Source organism: Zea mays, chromosome 6 (assembly GCF_902167145.1).
Source record: "Zea mays cultivar B73 chromosome 6, Zm-B73-REFERENCE-NAM-5.0, whole genome shotgun sequence".
Lineage (NCBI taxonomy): Eukaryota > Viridiplantae > Streptophyta > Magnoliopsida > Poales > Poaceae > Zea > Zea mays.
This window is the reverse complement of record NC_050101.1, coordinates 159,457,650-159,479,572: the sequence shown is the minus strand read 5'-3', so window position 1 is coordinate 159,479,572 and position 21,923 is coordinate 159,457,650. Positions and strand designations below refer to the sequence as shown.

Here is a 21,923-nt window from a genome sequence, read left to right as displayed (position 1 = left end):
AATGGATGAAGAATACAAGCAGCAGCTGGAGAGTCTTGAGCGCAAGGAAAAGGCTTTGAGTGATGATATGAAGCACAAGCAAATGGAAAATGATGAATTTCTGAAGGGAGAACGTTCTGATCTTCAACGTAAATTGCAACTCAAACAACATGAATTGGAGATGGAGATGGAGCAAAAACAAGCCACGAAGGAGAAGGAACTGGAAGAAAAGGAAAATGAGTTAAATAAGAATAGATTTTGTGGAAAATAAACTCCGACATGCAATTGAGTTGAATGAGTCCAAGATTGAGAAGTTATTATTGGAGAAAAGGGAGGTGCAGATGGAAAGAGAATTACTGTTGGAGGAAAGAAGGAAAATGGAGACTGACAAGGCAGATATTAGAAGGGATATTGAGAGTCTGCACTCATTGAGCAAGAGTTTGAAGGAACGTCGAGAGGCATATAACAGGGACAGGAGCAGACTCGTCGAACTATTTGAAAAGTACAAGGCGTGCAAAAACTGTGGGATTTCTATTTTTGAGGGATTGGATTCTCTGCTGCTTAAAGAGAGTGCTGAAATTGAGCATCCAAGTTTGGCTGTTGAGGGAGATGATCATGCCTTGACCACCGATACATCAGGTCCAGAACTCCAGATACAGGAACCCTTGTTAATTCAGGTGGTCGTTTTTCTTTGTTACAGAAGTGTTCAAGGCTTTTCAAGTTCTCCCCTAGAAAAAAGGGTGAGCAGTCATCAGAACAACCATCAGAGAGGAATATATCTTTTGGTGCAAGACTCGAGGAAGCAACACATAGCGATGGAGATTATGTGCCAACTCCTGTCTATGAGATAGCCCACGATTCTTTCAATGCAGAGGATGAGCTCCCTTCTGACGGTGAAACCAGGGAGAATGAAGAGTCTGAAATGCATGACAAACCGGGGATCCGCGGCGTCAGAGTTGGCGGCGTCGACAGATCATGGAGGAGGAAGGCGGTGTCGCCGCCGGTGAATGGGAACGACGGGAGGAGGTCGGAGCAGGACGAGTCGTCGACGAGCGCGGAGGCGAGGCCGAGGAGGCGACGCGGCAAGTTTCGCAACCAGACACGGACAAACACACTGCACAGTATAAGTAACTTGGCCCCGGCCACGTACAAGACAAGGAAAGCTCTGCAGCTCTCAACATCAAGCAGACCAGGCTAGGCCAGCACCAGCCATAGCAATGGCGTCCATGACGGCAGCTACAGACGTGAAACCGGCGTCGGCCGCTAGCGGCCCGCAGCTGAAGCTGCTGGTGGACAGGCGTTCGCGGCGCGTGCTGTACGCGGAGGCCCGCAAGGACGCGGTGCACTTCCTGATTGGCCTGCTGCGCGTGCCCCCGGGCCTCGCGGCGCGCGCACTGGCCAAGCGCGGTGAGCCCGCGCTGGGCTCCCTGGGCTCGCTCTACGCGGGCGCGCTGGCCCTAGACGACGCCTTCTTCGTCTCCAGCTCGCCCAACCGCGACGCGCTGCTCAGCCCCTCGACGCTGCCCTCCGCCGCGCTCCCGCTGCTGCTCGGCGAGGGCGCGGTCCCACCGGCGCCTCCCCCGCCTCAGCGGTTCTTCCGGTGCAACGCGTACGCGCCGTCGCCATGCACCGGCTGAGCAGTTCGTCAGCGCGGTCGAGCAGGGCACGGTTGGTCCCCGCAGCGTCCAGCTCCTGCACGGTGCCGATGAGATCGTCGACCACCTCCAGGAACGCGTTCGCGTCGGTGGAGTCCGCCCAAATCAGTCGGTCCATGGCCATGAACTGCGAGATCTGGCGGTCCAGCGCGCGCACGGTCCGCTCCATCGACGTGAGGAGGAGGTCGGCGGGAGGAGGTCGGAGTAGGACGAGTCGTCGGCGAGCGCGGAGGCGAGGCCGAGGAGGCGACGCGGCGCGGCGCCGCCCCTGGCGACAGGGAAGACGGAGGGGTATATGGACGCGAGCAACGCCGCCGCCTCGTTGTACGTCTGGCCGGAGAACGCGAGCGGCGGGAGGGGGAGCGGTCCGACAGCCTACGGGTGCGGGGGAGGTGACGCTGGAGGTCGCGGCGGACCTCCGGGCAAGGGACGTCGAGGCCGAGCGCGCCAGGAGCTCCGTGACCGCCGAGCTCCGCGCCGAGCGCGCCCTGGAGGCGCGGCTCCACCTGCTGGGGCGGACCCTGGCGTCGCTCGACGAGCTCCACCTCTCCACCGCCGCGGCTTCAACTTCAGCTTCCTGGACGAGCTTCACCTCTCCACCGCCGCGACTTCAACTTCACGGATATGAAGGCAGAGCCGGTGAGCTCGTTCCTGGACGCGAGGAGCCCGTGGTGGGGCGGGCTTGGCAAGTTCCTGCGCGCCAAGTACCTATCGCTGTGGGGAGAGGGGAGTGGCTGCGGGGAGAGGGGAACGCGAAGCAGGGGCAGGCGAGGGCACAGGTTGTGGACGCTGAAGCTATTGTCTTAATAGAGTAGTATATATTTAATACTCGTAATTGACATTAAACTAACCTTTAGTTTATAAAATCAAACACCGAGCCTCCATGCCGTCACTTCTGCCTCTACGACCTCGCCCCACGCCGTGAAGGAGCACGAGCGCCGTTGTCCGTTGTGAACCGAGCAGATCAGGCAAGCGACTTGTGTTCCCACATCGCCATTTACGCTTCGCCGAGCGCTATCGTCCTCTTTTCTGTTAGAAAGTTAGGCATTTTTAGTTTTAATTTAATCCAGAAAATCAGTGCGATATATGTGATGACATGTATGTGCATGTGTGTATAACTACTCGCATAAGCAGTAAACAGCAATGAAACATGCACAAATACGAAGAACAGAGTGTACCCAGCGGAGGGACCGATGCTCAAGGCACCAGTGGCTCCATTCACACGAGACATCTCGTGTGTTTGTTCGATGTAGCCGTACGAAGTCGGTGCAGGAAGATGTACGCTGTGCAGTCCCTCGAACGGTCACCGGTCGCCGGGAAGAAGAACAGCAGCACGCGTCAACTCGGGAAGACGTCGAACGAAGCAACTGGACAAACAGATCACGCGAGCAGTCGCGAAGACGCTCCCCAAAAATCTGATCGCCCGCACACCCGTGCAAGTGTATCTCTGCGGTCGGTGATTTCGGAGGCCTGCTCTCCCACTCTCTGTGCTCGCAGAAGATGGGACGGGAATGTGTTGTTTGCAATTCGCGTGAGATAATTCGCGTAACTGGAAGAGCCCTCCCTCTCCATTCTTATAGGCGGTCAGAAGAAGGGAGAAGGACAACGGACAGAAACGGTCGCGCATTAGAGCTGGAAACTGACGTCCGTTACTAGCCATAAGACAGGAAACGGACGGTTATCATGACGGTCATCACTCCAGGCAAAATGCGCAATCGTTTGAAAGGAATATTCGGACCAAGGTCCGATCTACCACGAGCCACGAGCCACGAGCCACCAAGGTCCGATCTACCACGAGCCACGAGCCACGAGCCACGGCCACGGCCACGACCCGGCCGGCGGCGGCGGCGGCGCGCGCGCGCGTGTGGCAGTCCTTCATCCTTTTCTCAACTTCTCAATAGATGCACCAATGGTCCACCTATTTAAGTTGATTGATTTGTCCTTTGAACTTCCAATATGGTACTAAATAATTAGTACACCATAGCATTAAAGTGGGCCATTAGCATTGACTATTATTGAATATTAATTTGGGCCAAGCCCACATTAATCCAACAATCCCCACCAAATGCTAAGTCACACAAAAAGGCTCTCATCATCTCAAACGTTTGATATACTGGTGTTTCGATGGAGACTGTTAAGTTGAACATCCACCTAGAACTTAGACTACACTTGACCACAACTGCACAATGGACTAGGCCTTGAATTGGCAGTTTTGCGTGGAATGAGTTTCATCTAAACTCTTTACCAGTACTAGATTGCTGAACGCATCCCCTCTGGTTGGAGCATATAAGTCAAACTCCATAGCCTTTCATGGGTATCTAGAAACCACCCAGATCTCATAAACTGTGACTAGCAGTTAACCCATATAGGTATGTTCCTCTAAAGATGTTCTGTAGGACAACATCTTTGCTTCACAAAGCCACTTGGAACATATTAAGGTGTAAACACCAACCTACCTTACAGTAAGGAAAGATATGCATCTGAAATGAGCCTTATTAAGGGTCTTTCCTCTCAGTCTACCACTAGCTTGTTTCACCATTCTAATTCACGGGATCTCCGATCACATAGAACAGGTTACCACTATGATAAACTTTAGGTGGGTCTCATGCCCATCTCACTTGATGCACTATCTATCACACTACGTGATAGCCCCTTAGTAAATTGATCTGCCAGATTTTTAGACGTATGGACATAATCCAACGCTATTACTCCGGAGTTTCTCAATTTCCTGACAGATTTCAAACGCCTCTTTATGTGCCTTGTCGACTTCATATTATCCTTAGAACTGTTTATCTTAATTATCACAGTCTGATTATCACAGTTCATGGAAATAGCCGGCACAGGTTTTTCAACCACCGGTAAATCCATAAGGAGTTCACGAAGCCACTCAGCCTCAACTGAAGCGGTATCTAATGCTGTGAGTTCTGCTTCCATAGTCGACCTCGTTAAGATGGTCTGCTTGCAAGACTTCCATGAAACAGCACCACCTCCAAGTGAAAACACATATCCACTTGTGGCATATATCTCATCAGCATCAGATATCCAGTTTGCATCACAATAACCCTCCAGCACTGTTGGGTACCCGGTATAATGGATGCCTAAACTCATAGTACCCTTTAGATAGCGCAAAACTCTCTCAAGAGCACGCTAGTGATCATCTCCCGGATTTGAAACAAATCGACTAAGTTTGCTCACAGCAAATGAGATGTCAGGCCTCGTAGCGCTAGCTAAATACATGAGTGAACCAATTATTTGGGAATATCTCAATTGATCCCTAGCTATCCTTCGATTTTTCTTTAATAGCTTACTAGGATCATAAGGCGTTGGAGCAGGTTCACATTCGCTAAAACCAAAGCGACTCAAAACCTTTTCCACATAGTGGGATTGCACAAGTGTGATCCCACCAATGCCTTCTCTCAGTAGCTTAATGTTAAGAATAACATCAGCTTCTCCCAAATCTTTCATTTCAAAATTATTAGACAGAAAGTCTTTTGTCTCTTTAATCACATCAAGACTCGTCCCCAAGATTAGAATGTCATCAACATATAGGCATAAAATTACTCCCTCGCCCCCACCATACCGATAGTATACACACTTGTCTGCTTCGTTCACAACAAAACCGGCAGATGTCAAAGTTCTATCGAACTTTTCATGCCATTGCTTAGGTGCTTGTTTTAGGCCATATAAAGATTTCAATAATTTACACACCATGCCTTCTTGACCGTTTGCTACAAACCCAGCTGGCTGCTCCATATAAATTTCCTCATCTAGCTCTCCATTTAGGAATGATGTCTTAACATCCATTTGATGGACGAGTAGACCATGAGAGGCAGCCAAAGAAAGTAGCACACGAATTGTGGTCAATCGAGCCACAGGTGAATAAGTATCAAAGAAATCCTCACCTTCCTTCTGTGAATAGCCTTTAATTACAAGCCTCGCCTTGTACCTTTCAATAGTACCATCAGGCCTAAGTTTTTTCTTGAACACCCATTTACTTCCAATGGGCTTACACCCATAAGGACGCTCAACTACCTCCCAAGTTGCATTAGACATAATAGAATCCATCTCACTCCTTATTGCTTCCTTCCAAAAGTCAGCATCAGGAGAGGAATATGCCTCTTCAATGGTACTTGGTGTGTCATCCACAAGATATACAATGTAATCATCACCAAAGGACTTTGCAATCCTTGGTCTCTTACTCTTTCGAGTTGATACATTGTCATTTTCCACATGATTATGTATATGGGATTCCACAGTGTGTTCTACCGGAATAAAATGCTCATGGGGTATCGTTGGTTCATCATTAGACGTATCATGTGTAGCTTTCATGGGAAATTCGTCCTCAAAAAACGTAGCATCTCTGGACTCCATAATTGTACCAACCAACATGTCCGGTACTCTAGAGTTTATAATTAAAAACCTATATCCAATGCTGTGGAAAGCATATCCAAGGAAAACACAATCAACAGTTTTCGGTCCTAATTTGCGCTTCTTGTTAATTGGCACATTCACTTTAGCCAAACAACCCCAGGTGCGCAAATAGAAGATATTTAATTTCTTCTTTTCCCATTCCTCGAATGGTGTGATTTCTTTATTCTTTGTGGGAACTTTATTCAGGACATGACATGCCGTCAAGATCGCCTCACCCCACCATTCCTTAGATAGCCCTGAAGTCTCTAACATGGCGTTAACCAAATCAGTTAGAGTACGGTTCTTTCTTTCAGCAACCCCATTGGATTGTGGTGAGTATGGCGGTGTCCTCTCATGAATAATACCATGTTCCACACAAAAATCAGAAAAATCACCCGAAAAATATTCTCCACCACGATCAGACCTTAACCGTTTAATTTTCCTCTCGAGTTGATTTTCAACTTCAGCTTTGTAGGTTTTAAAATAATGCAAAGCTTCATCTTTTGATTTCAAGAGATACACATAACAAAATCTAGTAGAGTCATCGATAAAAGTAATAAAATATCGCTTGCCTCCTTTAGTCAATATTCCGTTCATCTCACATAAATCGGAATGTATTAAGTCTAGTGGTGCCAAATTCCTCGCCTCCGCAGCCTTGTGAGGCTTGCGAGGTTGCTTAGATTGCACGCACACCTGGCACTTAGAACCTTTGACTAAATCAAATTTCGGGATTAAATTTAAATCTGCTAACCGCGAGACACAACCAAAATTGATATGACAAAGTCGTGAATGCCAAATATACGACTCATTCGAAACAACATTGTTCACAGACTTGTTACACGCATCATGCAAAGATAAGCGGAACAAGCCTCCGCTGTCATAGCCTTTTCCAACAAACGTTCCATACTTAGACAGTATACATTTATTAGACTCAAAGACAATTTTGTAGCCATCTCGACACAATTGAGAGCCACTAACTAGATTCTTTTTGATGGAGGGGACATGCTGCACGTTCTTCAATAGCACCGTCTTTCCCGAAGTAAACTTCAGAATGATTGTACCAACACCAAGAACACGCGCATGTGATCCGTTCCCCATCAGCAAGGCTCCAGTCCCTTTGCACTGATAAGAAGAAAATAAAGAAATATCAGCACACACATGAATATTAGCACCGGTATCAGCCCACCACTCAGGGGATTGACACACTGAAAGAACAGTAGGTAAAAGATTACCATACCCCGATGTTCCTTCTGCAGTCTCGCTAACAACCATGTTTACTGTTTTCTTCTCTTGAGCTGGTTTTTTCTCTTGCTTAAATTTGCGGTCTGGACAAGCGCTTGCCCAATGATCAGTACTCCCGCAAACAAAGCAACCAGCTCCTTTGTTCTTCTTTTTGAACGAGGCTGCCTGCTTGGGCTTCGTGGCATTCTGTTGCTTGTTCTTCTTTTTATTATTATGTGATGCATTGGAGTTCTTCTTTTGTACCATATTGGCACTAGAAGTCTCAACTCCTTTTCCACGAGTGTCTTTTGCTCTCGCCCTCTCCTCAACATCAAGAGAACCAATAAGCTCAGCCACGCTAAACTCTTGTCTCTTATGTTTTAGAGTGGTAGCAAAGTCCGTCCAAGAAGGTGGCAGTTTAGCGATAATACCGCCGGCCACGAACTTGTCAGGCAAGACACATGGGAATTGTTCGAGTTCTTTAGCCAGTGCCTGTATTTCATGAGCCTGTTCAACTACAGGACGGTTTTCCACCATCTTATAGTCAAATAGTTGCTCCATGATGTACAGCTCGCTACCAGCATCAGAAACACCAAACTTCTCATCTAATGCATCCCATAACTCTTTTGCAGATGTGCACGTTAGATAAGAATCAACATACTTGTTGGCAAGAGCGCCAATCACGGCGCCTCGAAACAGGTTATCGGCAACGTCGAACATTCTCTCCTCTTCAGGAGTGAACTGTTCGGGTTTCCCCTGTGCGGCGTGATAGCAGTTCATTGCGGTCAACCACAGTATCATCTTACTACGCCATCTCTTGTAAAACGTCCCATCAAAAGGTTCACTTGTTTTAACGCAGCAGCAAAACCACTAACAGAAAAATGCCTAATATCAGATTTTTGGATTGTTAGAAAGTTAGGCATTTTTAGTTTTAATTTAATCCAGAAAATCAGTGCGATATATGTGATGACATGTATGTGCATGTGTGTATAACTACTCGCATAAGCAGTAAACAGCAATGAAACATGCACAAATACGAAGAACAGAGTGTACCCAGCGGCCGGGAAGAAGAACAGCAGCACGCGTCAACTCGGGAAGACGTCGAACGAAGCAGCTGGACAAACAGATCACGCGAGCACTCGGGAAGACGTCGAACGAAGCAGCTGGACAAACAGATCACGCGAGCTGTCGTGAAGACGCTCCCCAAAAATCTGATCGCCCGCACACCCGTGCAAGTGTATCTCTGCGGTCGGTGATTTCGGAGGCCTGCTCTCCCACTCTCTGTGCTCGCAGAAGATGGGACGGGAATGTGTTGTTTGCAATTCGCGTGAGATAATTCGCGTAACTGGAAGAGCCCTCCCTCTCCATTCTTATAGAAGGTCAGAAGAAGGGAGAAGGACAACGGACAGAGACAGGAAACAGACGGTCATCGCCACGGCCACGGCCCGGCCCGGCCGGCGGCGCGCGCGCGCGCGCGCGTGTGGCAGTCCTTCATCCTTTTCTCAACTTCTCAATAGATGCACCAATGGTCCACCTATTTAAGTTGATTGATTTGTCCTTTGAACTTCCAATATGGTACTAAATAATTAGTACACCATAGCATTAAAGTGGGCCATTAGCATTGACTATTATTGAATATTAATTTGGGCCAAGCCCACATTAATCCAACATTTTCAACTCGACACTAGGGAGCAAGGGAGGAAGGAGCCAAGCCCTCAGATCCAGTCATCTATCGGACAAGACGAGAGGTGAGGTAGCCCCTTCAAGCCTCTTGTTCTCTAACAAGTCCCTAGAGACGCACTCGCACATGCACATCACCATCACACGAGGAATGAATACCCCGGAAAACTTTTGAGTGTAAACTATCTTAGGGCCTGTTTGTTTACCCCCTAGATTATATAATCTGGATTAAATAATCCTAAGAGGCAAACAAACAGTCCAGCTTATTTGCCCAGATTATATAATCTAACCCCTTAGATTATGATAATCCATAAGCAAGTGAGGAGGTGCTTATTTCAGATTATTTTTTTCCCACTTCCCCACTACCCTTTCAAGTTTCCTAGAAATTACCCATCATTGCCATTATAATCCACCGAATCGTTTTTTCCTTGGATGAAGAAGGTGACATGAATGCCTTTCGTGATAATATTACTAATGTAATATTTGCCAATGTCAATTGAATTATTTTTTTCAAATTATTTATGTAATAAATTATGAATACTCAGAAACGTTTGTTACATTGTTTATCTCATATATGAGTTTCAACCTAGTACAAATATAGAGGGCATTCTTGTCTTCCTCATACAAAAGAATCCTATTAACAACTCAAATAATCTAGGTAAACAAACATGACTACTCAGATTATATAATCTAGATTATATAATCCAGATTATATAATCCTCCAAAAATAATCTAGATTATATAATTCATGGGGGTAAACAAACAGGCCCTTAGATTGACTCACTCTCTATCTCAGACCAACTATCATACTCTCTATGTTAAACTCAACTCAGTATAAAATAGTTCTTTAGCACGATCGTTTATACAGCCTACTTGGGAGGGACTAAGCCTACACTACCGGAATCTAGCTCTTTGCCGAGTGCTTTTTGTTGGGCCCGCTAGCGACCTCTTTGCCTAGAGGTAGTCTGCGACACCTAATACGCTCGCAAAGGCTCTGTCTCCGTTACCAGCCGTCGTGACGGTGACTTTTCTTTGCCGAGTACCTTGTGACACTCGGCAAAGTCTTTGCCGAGTGTCCGATAAAAAGTACTCGGCAAAAAAGTCGTTGTCGATGTGCAGTTCGCCGAGCTCTATTTGTCAAGTGTCACACTCGGTAAAGCCTTCGCCAAGTGTTTTTCGGGCTTTGCCTAGTGCTTCATATACTCGGCAAAGAACATGTTTCCGGTAGTGCTAACGCGGGATAAAAAAGACGAGGATGAGAAAGTTAGGGTTAGGATATAAAGTAGGCATGCAGTGGGATTCGTCACGTGCTGGGTCATCGAGCTGATACCTTTATATGTCGGATTTAGTGAGTGTTTAATTTATAGGGACTAATTTTTAGTCACTTCATTTTGTTTTATTTTAGTCTCTAAATTACCAAACACGAAAACTATAATAAATTTTTAAATTTTTGTACTTAGTAATTTAGGGTATAAAATGGAGATATTAAAAATTAGTCTATATAAACTAAACACCCGCCTAATTATACCGTTCAACATATCTAAATAGCGGATCATATATGGGTCTATACATAAGCTAGACCCGCTGGCCACTGGGCCAAGCCATGCTCGGGCCAGACCACCGGCCTGCATGCACGCGTATAGCCACATCCACTGGCCGTTCTCTCTACAACTACAAGTCTACAACTACAAAACACACACACACCTGCATGCAGGCCGTGTCTCGCGAGATGTGTGCAGCAGCTGCGCTTGGTGGTCACTGCCATCCCGGACAGCATCCCCTTCCCCCCCAGCGGCCAGATCCTCATCCTCCTCGCTCCATTATTGACGCCTCGATGCTTCGGCCTCATTATTTCGATGCCTCCCCGGACCCGATTTGATTCTCGCTTTTCCTTTCTCCTTTCTCTGCCGGCCCAGCTATATTTTCTTCGCGTAATTCCCCCGTCCAGGCGTCCAGCACGCTCCAGCGTACCACAAGCCGCGCATCCAAGCTAGTCCTAGATATAGCACACTAGTTGCTGGGCAGCAGCAGGAAGTCGCAGCGTTGCGTGATGAAGAACAACCCGAGCTTCGAGAACACGTGCAGCGCCGCCGCCGGCGGGTCCGGCTCTGGCTCCTTCAACGTCCGGAACCTGTCCAAGGTCATCCTCCCGCCGCTCGGCGGGCCGTCCGGCCAGAGCCAGTCCCATGGCGGGTCGGACAAGTGGGTCATCTCGCCGCTCGACTCCAGATACAGGTGATGCAACGAACCGTAGAGACGACGTCTGGTCATGCGTGCTTAGGCCTTAAGCTCATTATTGGTCCAACAGGCATGCCATTCTAGTTCTCGAGCTAGCTAGTCAATCTGACATACTACATGTCATGGGTGCTCGATCCACGCATGCATGCATCGATCAGGTGGTGGGACACGTTGATGGTAGTCCTGGTGGCGTACTCGGCGTGGGTGTACCCGTTCGAGGTGGCCTTCATGAACGCGTCCCCGAAGGGCGGGCTGGAGGTGGCGGACATGGTCGTGGACCTCTTCTTCGCCGTCGACATCGTGCTCACCTTCTTCGTCGCCTACATCGACCCCAGGACCCAGCTGCTCGTCCGCGACAGGAAGAAGATAACCCTCAGGTACACACACACCATGCATGCCTTTGCCTTGCTCGATCCCTCTGCGTTGTTGCAAACTTGCAACGTCATAGTATAGGCACGCTGTAATTGGTATACAGTAGTGTCTTGACATTGGTCAAAGAGTTTACGAAAGCATCTGTGGCTGTAATGACTGATGAGCCACCTTTTCCTCTGCAAATAGCGTAGTAGCTAGGTGATCGCTGAAACTAGCTCTTGCTTGCATCGCCATTCGATTCCTGTCTCGGCCGGATGCAAGTTTCATCGGTCCGTCAGAAAATGGCAAGCGTAGTTCGAGCGAGGTGTTGTTGCATATCACCCTGATCATCCAGGCCTTCATTAGATGACTACAGAGATTCACCTCAACCTATATGTGTTGTAATTCTTTAGTACGAAATTTAAAGTAGGTGTTGGATATGGATAACAGAATAATGTGTGCGACACGCTAATAATTAATGAATCACAGGTGCGTAGGTGACGCTCATACCATGCTTGATTCAATTATCATCACACCATTAAGATCAAAGATAATATTTTAAACGTGACACTATAGACAACGATAGAGAGGTTTCGGGAAGCACGACACGTGGTCACTCCGTCAAGAAAGCAAATAAGTAAAAAACTACGTCTTCCATCCTAAAATATAATTCGTTTTAGACTAAATATATGTTCGAGATTGGACGCGAGCACAGTACTGAGTGTGCAGCTCCCAGACAGCCCAAATGTACCACATCGTCTCATCACCTTCCTCTTTGACATATTCGATATTCTGGAGGCACTAGAGCAGCTTTTAAAGCACCAGCTTTAAATTTTACTATGTATTTATTGACTACCAATATTTGCTTAATTTTTTTAGAAAGCAAAGAACGCCGATAGATTTTTTTTTTATGCCGGTAGTATTTCTAGATAGAGTTAAATACATCGGTGACCTCTAAACTTACTAGCGATACCACTTAGGTCCATATAATTTAAAAATGCATTTCTAAGTCTTTAAACTTGTTAAGTGATATGCCACACGTCTCTAAACTTATAAAAATGGTGCATCACATGACTATTTTTGGACCATAACGACAACTGTGGTGTGCCACTTAAGAGCATCTCCAACAACGTGACCTATAAAAATGCCTTATAATTTAAAAATAAGTAAATTTTATAGAATTTAGGGCACCAACAAAACACCCTTCTCCAACAGTAAAGCCCCAAATTTAGATTATAGTGCAGCCCACTACGGTGTAGTATATTTGAGGCACTTGAGAGGGTGCCCTATAGTTTTTTGACAAAATTTATTGAATTGAGGCACTGTTGGAGTGGTTTTTCCTGTGTAGAGCCCTATATTTCGATTTGAGGCATTAGTTTGAGGCATTGTTGGAGATGCTCTAACAAGTTTAAAACCTAAAAATGTGTTTTTAAAGTTCATAGATATGTGACATCCCTGACAAGTTCAGGTCCTCTCATGCATTTACACTACACGACGGTTCACTTACAGCGACCTACGGTTGGTTGCTAAAACGGCCTTCAGCGACCTACGGTTGGTCGCTAAAAACTTTTAGCGACCCATAAGGATGGTCGCTGTATGTGCCGTCGCTAAAGGCTTTAGCGACCGACATCTTTTTAGCGACCGACCGTCCGTTGCTAATATTGTATATTTAGCGACCAACCGTGGGTTGTTGTACTATAGATTTAGCAACCAACCGTAAGTCGCCATTCTATACATTTAGCAACCAACAGAAAGTCACCCTTTTTATAGTTGTTATTAATAATAATATACATTTAATTAAGCATCACAAATCATAGATTTTTATACACAAATCATAAAGACATACACAGTTAATCAGTATACCACAGTCATAGATCCATCACATAAACACAAAAGCACCACAATTATATATTCACAAAAGTATCACAATTATAATATCATTCACAACTAGATCACTAATGTTTCATATCACTCCAACTATTGTTCAAAAGCCCACAACTATATCACTCTAGCTGCTCCAGAGCTGATCAGTCACAAAAGTACCAAAGCTACACTAATGCTTCAAGCAGTTCAAAAGCCTTCAGACAACCACTCCAGCTTCTTGTATCCTCCTGTTTTAAGGTACAAGCTTTCTTTGTCCAGAACACCCTAGAAAAAAGTACATCAAATTAGTATATTGTTGCTGCATTTGCAAATAAAAATACAGTTTTGATGCCTTATCTACCTCCACTAGATGGTGTTGCAGCCTTATGATGGAATGAATTTGCTTCTGGAATGCACAATACTTCATGTGCAACAGGCCCCCCAAAAATAGCAACTCCTGCAACACATCATAAGTTTATTTTTTAAGTAAGACGAAGCAATCCACAAGTTCATATAAGGGGGTGTTTGGTTTCTAGGGACTAATGTTTAGTCCCTCATTTTATTCCATTTTAGTCTATAAATTGCCAAATATAGAAAATAAAATAAAGTTTTAGTTTCTATATTTGGCAATTTTGGAACTAAAATGAAGTAAAATGTAAGGACTAAAAATTAGTCCCTAGAAATCAAACACCCCCTAAGTATATGACTTTGATGAAAGTGAACCAATGGATTTCAAATAACAAGCATTTAAGCTCAACATGACCTGATTTATCCAAAACAATAAGAATTTGCGAACATATAAGAGATGTAGGCATCTGCCAACAAAATTCTAACAAAAGAGTTAACATATTACTTACATGTGAGTTGAACGTATTATTTGCATGTGTTTTATTCTTCCCCGCAAATAAACTTCTTTTCATGTACTAACAACTTATTTTGCAATCTTAACAAAGACATCTCTTTGATTCCAGTTTGGTAATAGCATCTTTCTGTATTGCATGCTTCTGGTGTGTGACACTCTTATCTAATTAAAAGTATGAATTGTGTTACTTGTTGCCAGGTGTGGATTTTAAAATCAAGTTCCTTACAGTTGGTGGAAAGAAACTAAAGTTGACAATATGGGATACTGGTAAGAACTTAGATTATGCAAAAAAAAACTTACTATTTGTTATTATATCTCTGTTTTTTTATGGGAATACACAATGCTAGCAAGGCTGTTTTGCATGCAGTTTGGTATCTTCATCAGAACTTGCTGGACATTCCAATGTTTGCTGCTAAATGCTTCTGTTTTTACTCATTTTAGAATTCCACCCTTTTCTGCTATCATTACTGTTAGTGGTTTGAGAATCAAGGTTTGCTTTTCAGCTAATATATTTGGTTTCTTCTTCCACGCCTGTCCTTACATCATGGCTATTGGGGTTTCTTATTCACAGATTTTAGCTCGACATTGCTGCTTTGTGCCTAAAATATTTGGCTACTTTCGCCATGTTAGCCCTCACATCTCTAAATCATTGTGACCCTACGTTCCAATATTATTAAAAGTTTTCTTGTTTAGCCCCACCAACTCATTTTGCCCAAAGGTATCTAGGTGCTTCACCATGTTACCTCTGTCTACTACTGCTAGAACTTGAAGGTTTCTAAGTTATCTATTAACGACATAAATTATGTTACCTTGTTTTCTGATATTTTCAATATTCCAAAAACTTGGAGTCCATCGTGTGCTTTTTGTTTATGTTTATTTGTGGGTTGGATCTCTCAAGAGCTCGTGGTTGCACTGTAGCCTGTTGAGGCGTGCCTGCCATCAAGGCAAAACCTTCGTCTCTTTTTTCCCCTTGCTTCAATGTAAGGCAGAGCTCCTGCCACTTTCCTTAAAAATAAATAAATAATAAATACTTACAATGCTTTGCAGCTGGCCAGGAGAGGTTTAGGACAATAACTAGTTCTTACTACAGAGGTGCTCAGGGAATTATTTTAGGTAAGACAGTATTTTTACTACAGTTGACTGCTTATATATTTTGATATATTGTAATATCACATTAATGTCATTTTTGTCACCTTGATGTCGGATTATTGAAATATGCCATTGAATGGTATAAGTTGATCTATTTAGTTACTAAATGCGAGCTGTCCAAAAGCTTGGAGCCTTGGATATCTGATGCGATATCTTGGCCTATTTTTTATGTTGAAAGCTGTACATGTAGCACCAATGTGTCTCTTACGGTCTCACCATGTCAATGATATATCTTAATTTGTGGGTGGACAATGGTTATAGATTACTGTGTTTGAAGTCACCTTGTTTTTGAATACAAGGATTCACTGCAGTAAAAATAGCCTCCATGTTTTTTAAATATTGGTCAACATGTATATCCTTGTACAAACTTTCCAGAGAAGCATTTTATATTTGATATTAGAAACCATACCCATACCTTTATCATTTTATGAATTTGATCTCTGACTTAACTTTGGATGATAATTCCAAATGGTTGCACCCCATGGACAATTTAGTTGCTGCATTTATGGAATCTGAATACCTCTTATGATTAATTTTAGTGGTAAATAGTCTAGATATTTTTTGGATGTTTGGTCCACATTCTCATTTGTTTTCATGCTTTAGTTATTGCATTTTATCTAAATCCTTCTGCCTAGGTTGATGATGTCGAATTGCATCGTGATAATGTCTAATGGAAGTTTTGCCTATGGAATTTCTATCCGGTCCTTCATCTTGTTCTTTTCGTACTTGGATTACAAAAGATCGACTATAACGGTAGAGCTCACTTGACTCCACATCTAAACTACCTGGACCCCCAGTGGGAGAATTAAAGATGTAATATATGCTGACATTTTCCCAGTTGGAGAATTAAATTTTATATATACTGATTTTCCAACTGAAAATTTATGCTGTGAGAACAAGTCTAGATGACTTACTGCTATCACTCAAAACAGAATTTGCCGTAGTATATACCTGAAAAAGTAACTGAAAACAATATATGCTATACCTGAAAAAGTAGTAACTGGTACAGAACGCCTAGCCGCCTGGATGCAGAACGCCTGGCCGCCTGGATGCAGAACGCCTGGCCGCCTGGGGATGTGCTCGAGCGGATGCAGAACGCCTGGCCGCCTGGGGATGTGCTATACCAGATCCGCGTGGACGTGCTATATGCTATACCAGATCCGCGTGGAAAGAGGAGAACGGCTGGGCGAGGCCGCGGCACAGGAAAACGGCGGCGACCATGGAAAAAGGGACTCGGCCGTGGGAGAAACAGAGCAGGGGCTGGGTGAGCTCGAAGCCGGCCATGGGAAGACGAGGGGAAGGAGCTCGGACTGGATAAGCAAGGGGAGCAAGCAGCGGGCGCGACATCCATGGAAGCAGGGGTGCGCGCCATAGCTGGAGCAGGAGCACGCCGGCGAGCTCGCGCGGCCGACGAGCAGAGCAGGAGGGAGCTCCGCGAGCTGGGCGAGCATGGACGGACGAGCGCGCCAGGGACGCAGGGTGCTGGCCCGAGCAGGACGTCTGGCCCGACCGCCCGAGCAGGGAGCAGGCAGCGGAGCAGGGCTGCCGGCGGCAGGGGACCGCGGTCCGCGGAGGGAGGGAGGGAGTGGGCTGCGGGCGAGCGGCGTTCTGGCGATGAGGATTTCCTCGGGAGCAGCCGCCACCCACGCCAAAGTGCCAAACAGAAGCTAGGGTTAGCGTTCCTTGGGCCGGGCTGCTTGGAAATGAGGATATGGTATTCCACGCTGAGACATTTGAGACACTGAGGTAATGGTCCCACCTGTCATATCGGGTCCCCGACGGGTAGCAGGTATGGGCGGCCCCCTATAGCGACCCACCATCAGTCACACACTTACCTCTATAGCGACCGACCATAAGTCGTTAAATTTCTAGACTTTTAGCGACCCACAGACCGTCGCTATAAACGCATTTAGCGACCAACCGTCGGTCTATAACTTTTAGCGACCAACCGTCGGTCCCAAATAAGGGTCGCTAAAGATCAACCGTCGTGTAGTGTTAACTCTTCTAGATATTTGTATGAATATTTTTTAAATGATGAACAGCCAAATGTTGTTATTGATTATTCTAGTACTTGATAGGATCATAAGAATAAAAATACTCACGAATGAATTTGAATTTCTTTGGAAAATTTTTAAACACTTTATTTTTAGAATAATAATATTGTATGATATATATATCAAGGAAAATAATAGCTACTATAAAATGGTGAACATCTTGACACAAAACGATCCGTAAAAAATAAGAGTATATAGAAGACCAAAATCAGTTTATTTCTCCGATCGTCCACCATCCGTTAGAGGTTGAAAACCACACACAAAAATAAGAAGAAACACATACATATACCCTCACCATACAAAGTTTTGAAGACAACAAAATCACTCATCATTGGCAATGATATCTAATACCCGATGACGAAACAACATGGATTGGAAGAACTCTCCAAGGAATGTAGGCTTACAATTTTTCACCATCCGTTGGAGATACTAGACCTTGCAATAGAACAGACCAAAAAAGGTCATAATCATGCATCAAAAGATAACTAACTTTCCCCTTTATAATCACAATATCAAGATCTTAAGAAAACCAACACATCTGATATACCATACTCTCACTAATCCTTCGATGTTGAATCGAACATCTACGAGGCAGGGAGAGGTTGGATCCAGTGCACCATCACTACCGCCACCTCATTGATGACATAAAAAAAACTCTTAAAATAACAAGGATCAACAAAAACTAAATCTATGAAGGGGTCAGGTCCCTGCTCCTCTGGTCACCGGCAAGGTCATCGATTGAGAGAGACGAGGAAGACTGAAGTAGTGTGATAGTCGTCTAGAGAGAGATGAATATGCAACACTTGAATGTCAACACTCAAAACACACTAGATCCCAAAATTAGTGGTTAGATCGAGAGAGGATCGAATCAGAGTAGAGAGAGAGGTTCTCTTGCATTTGTTGCTTATGGATGCAGAATTAACTTAGAGAGCAATTCAAGTGATTTTGAATGAAAGATCCAAGCAAGAGAACTTAAATGGGAGAGGGAAGAGCAAAAGAAACAATTAAAGAGAGACCCACTATTTGATTTACTGAAGTTCGGTGAGGGATAATCTCTAGCGGGTCCAAGCCAGCGCCAGCCTGAGCGCATGGAGCGCTGTAACCAATCAGTAGTTAAGAGAAACTAGAGGGAGTATAGAAGTGCCCGAGATTTGCACAGATTATTGTTTTTTCCAAAAGGCCTTTCTATTTGCGTGTTCCGGAGGGTTTAGTTGGCCGGCTGTACAGATTGCGAAGATAATTTCCAATAATTAGTCATTTAAATTTTATTCTTGTACATAAACTCTCTTTTCTGCTTAATTAAAAGAGAAAGCTCCCGTTGGCTAAAAAATGTCTAGTTTTAAAAAGAAACTTACATAAAACGTCAAGCATATATATGTGGCATACAATAGTTATATTTTTTTCAGAAAAAATTCCCTTAATCCCCTCAAATTCTAAAAGAGATTTGATTTTCCAAACTAGCTCTTAGATTTATGTTTTTTTTGGTTCTTGGTCTATATGATATCACTAGTTAGCGCGGCCCCTTGCTCAAACAGGGCATTGATTATTGATCAATCCTTCCTCCTATATGAAGACAAAAAATCCCACAAAAAAATGAAAAGGGTAAGCAGAATGATTGCTTCATCAAGTAATTGACGCTTCGGGCTTTGCTGTTGTGCGCTCTGCCCGTAGGTACCTGTCGACGTTCTTCATCATGGACGTGGCATCGACGATCCCGTTCCAGAGCCTTGCCTACCTCATCACCGGCGAGGTCAGGGAGAACGCCGCGTACAGCATGCTGGGCGTCCTACGCCTCTGGCGGCTCCGCAGGGTCAAGCAGTTGTTCACCAGGCTCGAGAAAGACATCCGCTTCAGCTACTTCTGGATCCGCAGCGCGCGTCTAATCGCGGTTAGTTGGAAGCATTTGTCACCGCGCAATTCCGAATTCCGACGGCTGAATTCTGAACCATTTGGCGCCGCGCCGCGCGTGCACGCTCAGGTGACCTTGTTCCTGGTCCACTGCGCCGGGTGCCTGTACTACCTGATCGCCGACCGGTACCCGGACAGGGAGAAGACGTGGATCGGCGCGGTGAACCCCAACTTCCGGCAGGCTAGTCTGCGGATCCGCTACATCTCCTCCGTCTACTGGTCCATCACCACCATGACCACAGTCGGCTACGGCGACCTGCACGCCCAGAACACCGTCGAGATGATCTTCAACATATTCTACATGCTCTTCAACCTCGGGCTCACCGCCTACCTCATCGGCAACATGACCAACCTCGTCGTCGAGGGCACCCGCCGCACTATGGAGTTTGTAAGCACCGGCTCACTACGACTGCTGGCCTTGGCCTTGTAGCAATCTCATGCTATTGCTTTGTGTGCAAAAACGATGACACGACCGACTTGCATCTGGATGCAGAGGAACAGCGTAAGGACAGCGTCGAGTTTCGTGGGCCGGAACCACCTGCCGCCGCGGCTGAAGCAGCAGATCCTGGCCTACATGTGCCTCAAGTTCAGGGCGGAGAGCCTGAACCAGCAGCAGCTCATGGACCAGCTGCCCAAGTCCATCTGCAAGAGCATCTGCGAGCACCTCTTCGTGCCGGTCGTCAAGGATGTCTACCTGTTCAAGGGTGTCTCAAGGGAAATGCTGCTGTCCCTGGCCACCAAGATGAAGCCGGAGTACATCCCGCCCAAGGAAGACGTGATCGTGCAGAACGAGGCTCCGGACGACGTGTACGTCGTCGTCTCTGGCGAGGTGGAGGTCGTACTGTTCGACGGCGTCGACGAGCGGGTGGAGGCGACGCTGGGGACGCGCAACATCTTCGGCGAGGTGAGCGCGCTGAGCGACCGGCCGCAGGCGCCCTTCACGTTCCGGACGAGGACGCTGAGCCAGCTGCTGCGGCTGAAGCAGGCCACGCTCAAGGAGGCCATGCAGAGCTGGCCCGACGACAGCGTCATCATCATCAAGAATTACGTCAAGGTTAGCAGTCATCTCACACAGCTGTATGCAAAAGTCTGAACAAATTGCACCTCAGGTCTGAACAAATTGCACCTCCGTCCATATGTGTTTCAGCATCAGGTCGAGATGCATGGCATGAAAGCCGATGACTCGCTGGGAGACAACACTAGCGAGCACGACGACGACGCGAATGTGCTCACAGTCGCCGCGATGGGAAACAGCGGCTTACTCGAAGACCTCCTCAGGGCAGGGAAGGACGCTGACGTCGGTGACGCCATGGGCAGAACAGCATTGGTAAGCGAACACACACACACACACACACACGTACCCAGGGCATTCTGCATCCACGCACAGCACATCGCGGCGTCCAAGGGGAAACAGCGGCTTACTCTGCTGTTGGCGACGCCACCTGCAGCACATCGCGGCGTCTAAGGGGTACGAGGACTGCGTGCTGGTGCTGCTCAAGCACGCGTGCAACGCCAACATCAGGGACGCGCAGGGCAACACGGCGATGTGGAACGCCATCGCGGCGGGGCACCACAAGATCTTCAACATCCTGTACCACTCCGCGCGCGCGTCGAACCCTCACGCCGGCGGAGACGTCATGTGCCTCGCCACGCGGCGCGGCGACCTCGACGCGCTCCGGGAGCTCCTCAAGCTCGGCCTTGACGTGGACTCGGAGGACCACGATGGCGCCACTGCGCTGCGCGTCGCGATGGCCGAGGGCCACGCGGACGCGGCAAGGTTCCTGATCACGAACGGGGCCAGCGTGGACAAGGCGAGCCTCGACGACGACGGCTCCGGCTCCGGCGCCGCGCGGCTTACAATGTCGCCGACAGAGCTGCACGAGCTGCTGCAGAAGCGGGAGCTCGTCCACTCGATAACCATCACTGACTCGCCACCGGTGGTCCCGGACGGCGGCTCGTCGGGGCACAGCCGTCCGGGCAGATTACAGAGCACAGGCTCGGACAACACGCGCTGGCCTCGGGTGAGCATATACAGGGGCCACCCGTTCCTCAGAAACCGCAGCTCTGAAGCTGGCAAGCTGATCAATCTGCCAGCCACCATGGAAGAATTCATAGCCGTCGTCGGTAGGAGCAGAAAGCACACTACTTCATTCAGTTAATTGCAGTTGCAGTGACAAATTAATTAAAGCACTCAAGCATGCTGTCGCGCTTTTTTTCAGGTGAGAAATTGAAGGTTGATACGGAGAAGGCGCTGATTGTGAACGACGAAGGAGCGGAGGTCGACTCGATCGACGTGATCCGGGACAACGACAAGCTGTTCGTGGTCACCGAAGAAGATCTGACGCGGCTGGCACCAATGGACTCGGTGCCTTCGTCATAGCATTTGTAGATTCAGGTTTTTCCGTAGCAAGTCACACGGTAGATGTGCACCCAACTAACAAAATGTGTATTCCTCGGGGTCTCAAGATAGTCAATATTTCATGTTTTTAAATACAACTTTTTAAATTTTGATCGAATATATACAGAAATACTAAACTTTATGGTATATTATTA

At 46.5% G+C, this 21,923-nt stretch overlaps 2 protein-coding genes across 3 annotated transcripts; both read left to right on the top strand.

Annotated features, from left to right (window-relative positions):
- The first annotated feature begins 1,196 nt into the window (after positions 1-1,196).
- On the top strand, positions 1,197-1,616 carry LOC103631533 (uncharacterized). The gene has a single exon (XM_020540138.1). The coding sequence runs from the start codon at positions 1,197-1,199 to the stop codon at positions 1,614-1,616; it is 420 nt and encodes a 139-aa protein (XP_020395727.1).
- Positions 1,617-10,895: 9,279 nt separating this feature from the next.
- On the top strand, positions 10,896-21,923 carry LOC100281406 (potassium channel AKT2/3). 2 transcript variants are annotated; one of them, NM_001154324.3, is made up of 8 exons: positions 10,896-11,180; positions 11,342-11,560; positions 19,134-19,350; positions 19,441-19,758; positions 19,864-20,424; positions 20,518-20,697; positions 20,819-21,494; positions 21,590-21,914. In NM_001154324.3, the coding sequence occupies exons 1-8, from the start codon at positions 10,996-10,998 to the stop codon at positions 21,748-21,750; spliced, it is 2,517 nt and encodes an 838-aa protein (NP_001147796.1). In that variant the 5' UTR covers positions 10,896-10,995; the 3' UTR covers positions 21,751-21,914. The 2 variants fall into 2 exon arrangements, with proteins under 2 accessions (NP_001147796.1, XP_008647797.1); XM_008649575.2 differs by lacking the exons at positions 10,896-11,180; positions 11,342-11,560 and adding exons at positions 14,506-14,526; positions 15,307-15,372 and having other exon boundaries at positions 21,590-21,923.